Genomic DNA, 9,842 nt, shown 5'->3' on the forward strand with positions numbered 1-9,842 from the left:
CTAATTGGAAAAATATCAATTGCTCATGGCTGGGTCGAGCTAATATAATAAAAATGACAATTTTACCTAAATTAAATTATATATTTAGTGCCATACCAATTAATTTACCAAAAAACTACTTTATAGAGTTAGAAAAAATAGTAACAAAATTCATCTGGAAGAATAAACAGTCCAGAATATCAAGGGAATTAATGAAAAAAAATGCTAGGGAAAAAAAAATAATAAAAAAATAAAATCATGTTAGCTAATGGTTTTACTACTTCATTGATTTTTTTCATAATACCAACTCCTAGTTTGATTTATTAATTCAATGGTTTTCTTAGACTCAATTTTATTAATTTCACCTTTAATTTTTAGAATTTCCAATTTAGTGTTTAATTAAGTATGTTAAATTTGTTCTTTTTCTACCTTTTTAAATTGCATACCCCGTTCATTAATCTGTTCCTTTCTCTTTTTTATGATACAAGCACTTAGAGATATAAATTTTCCTCTGATTACTGCTTTTCTGTACTTATAAGTTTGTAATATGCTGTTTCGTTATTGTCATTTCTTTAATGAAATTAATTGTTTCTATTATTTGTCCTTTAAGTCATACATTGTCTAAGATTAGGTTGTTTAGGGGCTGCTAGGTGGAGCAGTGAATAGAGCACTGGCTCTGGAGTCAGGAGGACCTGAGTTCAAATCCAGAAAAGAAAAAAAGTATTGCCTTCCTAGTGTTTTGTAACTTCTCCGACAGTATGCTTTTAATTAGAGACACTTTGTAATACAATAGTGTCATCTCCTTTTACCATGATCCTGAAAAGTTGTTTCCTTGACTTTGTTTTAGAGTGAATCTCCTTTGCACCATCTGATGCAAGATTCATATGCTCATGGTAATCGATCATGCAGCCCTCTATTTGCATATTTACTTGCTCGTATTGCGATACTTGAATTTGGGACTGATTTTGGAGATACCTGAAGATGAAGTTGATGGGTTGCACCATCTCCTTCTGCACCTTCTGGCCCTGGCCAAGGTCCACCATGGTGGTGGCATACAATGAGAGCAAGGGACACCATATCCCTCAGGGAATGTAGCAGCAAGCACCCCCAGAGTCCTCAGGGTCTCTGTCATCACAGATTCTTAGATCTGCTTTGTTAAAGGAAAGCAACTCAGAATGGGTTAACAAGCTTACTTTAATCAGTCAAATATGTATCGTTTACCTAGTTCAGGGGAAAGAGGTCAGCACCCCGAACTTCAGAATATACAGACAGAATTATCAAGACAGAAACAGATCAAGTAGACAGATTTCCAACTGTCCAACCATTATATCCATACCAAGCAACATCTGGGTTTCAAAGCCGGGGGGCCCTGGACAACAGCTTCCCAGAGTTGCATCTGATCAAATCACAGAACATTTCTCAAATTGAGCCCCAAAACAAAGCTACACATCAGGGCTTATATAGCCTTCTCCTGGCTCACAGAATGTAACAACCTTATTGACCCACTGGCCAATCAAATAATATCTACTGAAAAACAAGCCTCCCACCCCAGGCTCCAGGTGTACTTTAGCCTAGGGGCAGGGAAGATCTTTAAATTTACATTTCCATTACAGGGAAACCACCAGCAGAACTGGAAAATCTTTATTTCCTTTTTGGACAAGGTTACTCAAGTGGTAGGTAAGAATTAAAGAGTCAGCTCCTTGTAGTATTGAAAGTATGAATAGGGGGGCAGAGTCAAGATGGCAGAGTAGAAGCAGGACCTCCCAGTGGCTCCAGCTTCCACCTTCCCCAATCCATGTAAAAAGGGGACTCGGAGGATAGAGCAATTAAACTTCCTAAAGCCTTTCTTTCGAGAGGGCTCAGAACTTTACAAGTAACTTTCCATTTTCCATCCACAGTTTTGCCTAGGTCCCACCCCAATGAACCTGCTGGTAGCATTCTTCCCATTTTCTTTATGAACTGTCTTCCTCCATTACACAGTATAGAGAGGGGATGTATTTTTTTTCTTATTTGTATCCCAAATACTTAGCACAGTGCCTGGCACATAGAAGGTACTTGTTAAATGTTTATTGAATTGAATTGATAAGCCAGACATCTTGAAAGATTGTTCTCTGATAAACCTCTTACCTGTCTCAATACTCTCTCCCAGTAAGTAAAAACTGTTATTCCAGGAACTCCCCATAAACCTGAAAACTTTCCATAACTACAACTGAAATCTGATCCTTTGAGATCATGGGGATGGCATGGAAAAGGCAAACAAGGACTCAAAGGATCATGAATTAAGCAACTAATTATTCATAGGCATGTAAGCATATGGCTCCTCAGTTCTGTGGTCCAACTGGTTAAGCACTGGTGCTGGTGGTACAAGTGTCAATTTCATGTTTGCATGTATACTCTGGTCAAGAGTCCAGATATCTGCGTCTCTCTTCTTATATATGGTTATCGTTGCTGGGCAGATTCATGGGTACTGAATTGAGGGTAACCTTCAGGACAAAGGGAGTTATTTGGACTAGGATCCTCCATTATAGATCACAAGGGAACTGTGATTAGGACAGTTTGCTAATTTTACATACCTGGATTGGATGAAGTTTGATAATCTTATTATGATCAGTAGAACCTTTCATTCTTTGTATAAATTTAGGTGACTCAACCAGTAACATAAAAATTCGGTACAAATGCAGGTCAATCAGTGATCAAAAATGGAATTAATTCTTCCTGCTGGTGCCAATAAGCCAATCCTTGCAGATCCTATACCTTTACTCTTCTGGAATGATATAAGCATTCAGAAGTGATTGGGTAAAGGTTGGTTTTGGTTCCACAATGTTGAGAGTAGGCTGAGAGTGGTAGGTTGAGAGAAGTTAGAATGCTTCCATAGGATGATACAGAGTAATGGCTGAAGTTAGGGGCTGTACTGTCTTGTGAACCCATCCTGGTTACCCAGAGAGATTTATTTTGGATATTTGGATATTTTGGATAAACAGCATCAACTAGCTTATATGGAGACAACCAGGGAACTTGGGAGAACTGACCAATTAGTATGGGAATTGGGGGATACTAATCAGCCTGCCTAGTTGATCTTGAAGCTATTCAACATCTTCTATGATACTTTTTATATTGGGTGGGGTGCACCTAGGTTTAATTTTACCTTTAATATTACTCTCAGAATCTCTTAATCCAGATAAAGTGGGAGACTGAATGTGGTTTTTGATATGCTTTATCATACATCCAAATTTTGAGAATAATTTCATTATTCATTACTGGTGTCTTTCCTTCATTGAAGGAGGAGGATATATGTTCCTAGAAGCTAAAACTCAATGTATGGAGAGCTTGTTTCATTCTCTAGCAATTCCAAGTGAATATATTTTCCAACTTCTAAAGCTTTAATATCAAATGATCTTGTAAGTAGCTACGAAGAAGCTATTTAAATGTCAATGAATACCAGTTTTAATCTTGCAGGACAACTGATTCCCAATAAGAAATTAATAAAAGGCTGGCAATATTCATCAAAGCAAAAATTACCACTTCATATTCCCCAAACCCTGCTTGCATTTCCATACTCCTTCATGAGAAAAAAAAAATGTATCATCAGCAGGTTCACATATTTTTAGTCATTCCTCCAGAAATGAAAGAATTGAGTAGTGCCTTTGAAAAACAAATTTGGGAAATTAAAAAGTTAACATGGTTTAAGAAGCCTATGTAGCATGAGTATGTAAAAGCTTACTATTTACATACTATGAGGACAATACAATTATCCCTTAGAATCTCTACCCTGTCTGAAGACTAAAGTTCATATTCTTAATTAATATGAGAAACTTCCTGGCTTATACTTCTTAATTTTGACTACAGTCTTATTCATCTCAGATAAGTGCAAAATTAGGGCAGAATTCTTTTTTAAAAGAGTTCTAGATCTGCCTTTGCAAGCTGCAGGCTTGAGAAAGACAGTTTCTTTTCTTCACTTCAGCTGTAGAAGGAATGAGTTAATTTCCAAACACTGGGCTTCTTGACAGCTATTATCCTTTCAGGGACTGATTATACAGATGAGTATAAACCATAGGGTGGAGGGAAGGGAAAGGTCAGGGTAACAAGTGAATGATTATTGAGTGAAAGTTTTTCAAAGAAAGAGATGGGATGACTTCTAGGGTTATGTCCCAAAGAGATCAGAGAAGTGGGAGGAGGACTCATATGTACAAAAATATTTATAGAGGCTCTTTTTGTGGTGGCAAAGAATTGGAAATCAAGGGGATTCCCATCAATTGGGGAATGGCTGAACAAGTTGTGGTATATAAATGTAATGGAATACTACTGTACTATAAGAAATGAGGAGCAGACAGACTTCACAATAACCTGGAGAGACTTATATAAACTGATGCTGAGCGAGAAGAGCAGAAGCAGAAGAAATATCTACATAATCACAGACACAATATATGTGTGATGACTAACTTCCACAGACTGGGCTCCCCTCAGCAATGTAAGGTTATAAGACAACTCCAAAAGACTCATGATCGAAAGAAATACACACATCCAGAGAAAGAGCTGTGGGGTCTGAATGCAGATTGAAACAAACTACTTGCTCTCTTTCTTTTTTTTATGTTAAATCAAATGCTTTATTAACTTCTAGTTTACATCATTCATTTCCACAAGATTGTGAGTTACAAATTTTCTCCCTGTTTTTCCCCTACCCACCACCCCAAAATAGCGATCCCACTGGACATCCCCTCCTCCAATCTGCTCTCTCCCATATCTTCTCCCATGCCCCCTCCAACTTTCCAATAAAGCATGGTGGATCTCTATGCTCCAGTACCTGTATATTTTATTTCCCAGTTGCATGTAAAATAATATTAATAATACATATATATATATATATATTTATAATATTTGATTTTAAAATTTTGAATTTCAGATTCATATCCTTCCTCCCTTGTCACTCACCCTTACTGGGAAGACAAGCAATTCAGTATAGGCTGTACTTGTGTAGCTATGCAAACCATTTCCATAGTGGATATATTGCAAAAGACTGACTATATTTCCCTCCCTCTTATCCCACCTCCCACTTGTTCTATTCTCTAATTTAATCCTGTCACATTTCAAAAGTGGGTGCTTCCAACTTCCTTTCCCCCCAGGCTGCCCTCCGCTCCATCATCCCCCCTCTCATCCCCTTCTCCCCTACTCTCCTGTAGGGTGAGATACCCTATTTGCTGTGTATGTCATTCCCTGCCTAAGCCAAATTCAATGAAAATAATGTTGACCCATTCCTTTTTGCCTTCCTGTTCTTCCCTCTATGTTGTAACCATCTTCCCTTGCATCTTCTATATGAGATAGTTTACCCCATTGTGTCTCTCCCCATCTCCTCTCATTATATTCCTTTCTCACCTCTTAATTTCACCATTCAAGTATCATCCCTTCCTATTAAATTGGTGCTGTGCCCTCTATCTATGTATATCTTTACACATATATACACACATCCACATATGTATTCATATGCCCCTATACCCTCCTATATAGACATATATATATGTATGTGTATATAAATATGTATATATGTACATTTCTATTCCCTTCAACTATTCTCATACTGAGAAAAGTTCCATCAGTTACAAGTATCATTTTTCCATGTAGGGATGTAAATAATTCAACTTTGATAAGTTCTTTATTTCTTTTCCCTGTTTACCTTCTCATGCTTCTCTTGCTTCTTGTATCTGAATGTCAAATTTTGTATTCAACTCTGGTTTTTTTTCAGCAAGAATGCTTGAAAGTCCTCTATTCCACTTAATGACCATATTTTCCCCTGAAACATGATACTCAGTTTTGCTGGGTAGGTGATTCTTGGTTTTAATCCCAGCTCCTTTGACCTCCAGAATATCATATTCCAAGCCCTTCGATCCCTCAGTGTAAAAGCTGTCAGATCCTGTGTTATCCTGTCCACAATATTCAAATTGTATCTTCTTGGCTGCTTGTAACATTTTCTCCATGATCTGGGTATTCTGGAACCTGGTGGGTTCTTTTTCAGGAGGTGATTGGTGGATACTTTCAGCCTCTATTTTGCCCTCTAGTTCTAATACATCAGGGCAATTTTCCTTGAGAATTTCTTCAAGGATGATTTCTAGGTTCTTTTTTAGATCATGGATTTCAGGTAGTCCAATAATCTTTAAATTCTCTCTCCTGGATCTATTTTCCAGGTTAGTGGTTTTCCCAATGAGATATTTCACATTGCCTTCTATTTTTTTCATCTGTTTGGATCTGTTTAATAGTATCTTGATTTCTCATGAAGTCACTAGCTTTCATTTGCTCAAATCTAATTCTGAAGGAATGATTTTCTTTAGTGAGCTTTTGAGATTCTTTTTTCATCTGGCAAATTTGGCTTTTTAAGACATTCTTCTCCTCATTGGCTTTTTGGGCCTCTTTTGTCATTTGAGTTAGTCTATTTTTTAAGGTTTTATTTTCTTCAGTCAGGTTGTTGACTCTCATTTCATAATTTTCTTGCATGGTTCTCATTTTTCTTCTCAATTTTTCCTCCACTTGTCTTATTTGGTTTTCAAAATTCTTCTTAAGGTCCTCTATGGCCTGTAACCAGTTAATATTTTTCTTGGAAGCCTTTGGTGCAGGAGTTCTGACTTCACTGTCTTCCTCCTGTTCCATGCTTTGATCCTTTTTGTCCCCAAAATAGGAGTCTATTGTTGGAATCTTCTGTCTGCTTTGTTTCCTTTGCCTGGTTATGTCGCCCCTCAGTCACTTGACCCCTGGGCTTTTTGCCACAGTAGGACTCTGCCACCACACAGGGGAGCTCAGTCCCAAATGCTGGGGTTTTCTCAGGTGCTGAAGGTATTAGTTGGGTGCCCTCTCTGAAGTCTCCACACACTCTGGCAAGCTGGTCGCACACCCCAGGACCTCCACCCTAGACCACAGTCCAGATCCAAGCAGGTTGAAGCAAGAGCAATTACCCCTCAGACTGGTCACTTGGTCCCCCTACAATCTTCAGACCAAGAGCTGAAGCTGCCACATGGTGGCAGCTACACGACCTTGGCACCTCAGCAGCTCCCCCCCATCAGGGGCAAAGACCAACTGCACTCCCAAACTAATGGATCCCAAAATCCACACTGCACTGACCTCTCACTTTTTCCTTAGCATCTATGTGTTGATAATTCTAGAAACTGCCACAGCTGCTAGTGATCTGAAGTCCCTTCAGCAGGCAGCTGGTCAGGCCCGCCTTGAGGCTACAACTTCTGGCTTATGTGGGTCTGTGGTCGGTTCCCAGAGAGCTGTGCTGCCCCGTTCCTGCTGGCCTGCTGGGCTGTCCTCAGCAGGAGGTTAGCTTCTCTGTATCAATTTGTGGGTTTTGTAGCTCTGAAGTTTCTTCAGAGTCACCTTTTACATGAATTGGAGGAGGTGGAAGCCAGAGCCCTGCAGAAGGGCTGTTTCTACTCTGCCATCTTGACTCCACTCCCCCACTTGCTCCCTTTCTTTTTCTTGTTTTGTTTTGTTTCCTCTTTCCCATTGATCATACCATCAGTTATAATCCTTCTTTACAACCTGACTAATGATTAATGTGAAGATATTTGTAAATCCTATATTTGAGTGCATGCTGCTATGATGGGAGAGGGGGAGAAGAGAAAGGGGGGAGAAAATTTGAAACTCAAGGAATTGTGGAACTGAATGTTGTAAAATAAAAGTAAACAAACAAACAAACAAAAAAAGAAAGAGATGGGATGGTGTAGGTAGACTTCTACTATGCCCTCTTATCTGTGATAGGTAAAGGAAGATTTGAACATTTTTTATCAATAAATGTAGAGTCTAGTAATTTAGGTATGATTTGGGCAAAAGAAAGTGGAGCATATCTATAGGTAGGAATAGAGACAGAGACTGGATTTTTCAGAGATAATAAACTGTATGTTATCTTATGCCTTTTAAAAAGTCATATAATGGGATATGATGGCATGAGGAAAAAGTTAATGATTATAGAATTGAATGTCAATAGACCAAACTCACAGAAAACTGATAAAGTAGAACACAACATGAAGGGTGAAAGAAGCGTACCTAAAATATAGGTCCTACCCTTGCAAAAAGCCCACAGAGAATTTGTATTACCAGCATGGAGCTCATTAACTGGATATTGATTCCAATTCCTCTCCCTTCCTCCAATAATCCTTCCTCCATGAACCAACAAAGGAGGTTTAGACAACAATGACAGATCTATTTTTCTACTCCTTCATCTCATATGTAGGATTAAGACAGCGAGATGTAAGGAGAAGACCAGCTCTTTCACACATATCCCAACAAAATAAAACCAAAAATTAATGGAAGTAAACACCTCCATCCAATCAAGATCTGAACAAAAGGACTGCTAAAACCCAGTGAAGACTCGGAGAAAGTTTGCACCAAGGTAATTCATTCAAAGCCTGTGAATGGAAAAAAAAACCTATGGAAGGGAAAAAGTAAATAAATAAAAGAAAGTATTTGACAAAATGGAGAAAAATATTATGAATTTTAAATAAATTCAACAAAAAATTTCTGATTTTTTTAATGTAGTGATACAAGAACCATAAACAAAGCTATGGTGAAAAAAATAATTTGACCACAAGAATCAAGAATGGCCAGAATAAATGAGAGATTTTAAAGATGAAATTATAATTCAAATAAAAAGAGAAATGAAAGGAGAAAAAATAATTTAGAACAGAAAATTAAAAAATCTTACCCAAGTAATAGACTTCCTGAAAAACAGAAATAACCTTAACTCAATCATTTCAGGAGACAGCAAAGAATCTTAGAACAATATCAAAAGATTGAAAAAGCAGAAGAAAATGTAAGTCATCTACTATCAAAGACAATTGTCAATGAAAACAATGTGAGAAGTGATAAACTAAGAATCATTGTCTCCCTAAAAACCACAAGGGGTCAAACTAGGAGACACATTGGACAGAGTGACAGATCTGAAGTCAGGAAGATTATTCCTTGAGAGTTCAAATCTGGCCTCAGACACTTCCTAGCTGAGTGACTGTAAGCAAGTCACTTAACACTGTTTGCCTCAGTTTCCTCAATTGTAAAATGAGCTGGAGAAGGAAATGGCAAATTACTCCAGTATCTCTGCAAAAAAAAAACCAAACCCAAATGGGGTCACAAAGAGTTGGATGTAACTGAAATGACCGAACACCAACAAAAACAACCATGAACACTTGGACAACATATTTCAAGAAATCATAAAAGAAAGCCATGTAGATATATTAGAACCAAAAGACAAAGTAAAACCATAAAAAAATTTCACTGATTATATAAAGAAATCCCAAACTGAAAAGACCCAGGAATGTCATACCTATATTCATGCATTCCCAGGTCAAAATACAAAAATATTGTGAACAGACAGAAAGAATTATATATCAAGAAATCACAATCATAATATTGTAAGACTATGCTACAAAGGAAACAAAATATTAGAATGTGACATTCCAAAAGGCACAGTATAAAAGTCTGCAATCAAGAATAATAGATCCTGAAAACCTGAGTATAATCCTATTAAGAAAAAAAGGAAATTTAATATAACAAAGGACTTGAATGCATTCCTATTCAAAAGACTAAGAACTAAGAACATAACTAAGTAAAAACTCTGAAAGGCAACCACAATAGTCAAGAGAAAACTACATAGATAATTATATTTGATTGGATGTAAGGGCTTCAAAGATGATCAATTATTTACATTTTAATAGGCAAAAAAAAGAGATTAGGGATCCTTTAGAATTATCACTGTCTTCAAGGATCAGAGAAGTGTTTTTGATTAAGAAAATAATTTGTCATAGGCTGTCAGCATAGAGTGCAAATTCTAAAAATCAACAGTCAGTATCTACTGTTCTGATATCTACAAATATGTCTTGGTC

General features: G+C 37.3%; 1 protein-coding gene across 1 annotated transcript; it reads right to left on the reverse strand.

Annotated features, from left to right (window-relative positions):
- Nucleotides 1–604: 604 nt before the first annotated feature.
- On the reverse strand, nt 605–1,406 carry LOC138159804 (small nuclear ribonucleoprotein E-like). The gene has a single exon (XM_069086107.1). It carries the CDS (start codon nt 1,020–1,022, stop codon nt 744–746), a length of 279 nt encoding a protein of 92 aa, XP_068942208.1. The 5' UTR covers nt 1,023–1,406; the 3' UTR covers nt 605–743.
- Between the last annotated feature and the right edge of the window lie 8,436 nt (nt 1,407–9,842).

The sequence above is a fragment of the Petaurus breviceps genome, unplaced genomic scaffold (genome assembly GCF_028583685.1).
Source record: "Petaurus breviceps papuanus isolate PSGF00001 unplaced genomic scaffold, PetGlider_PUasm1.0 178, whole genome shotgun sequence".
Classification (NCBI taxonomy): Eukaryota; Metazoa; Chordata; class Mammalia; order Diprotodontia; family Petauridae; genus Petaurus; species Petaurus breviceps.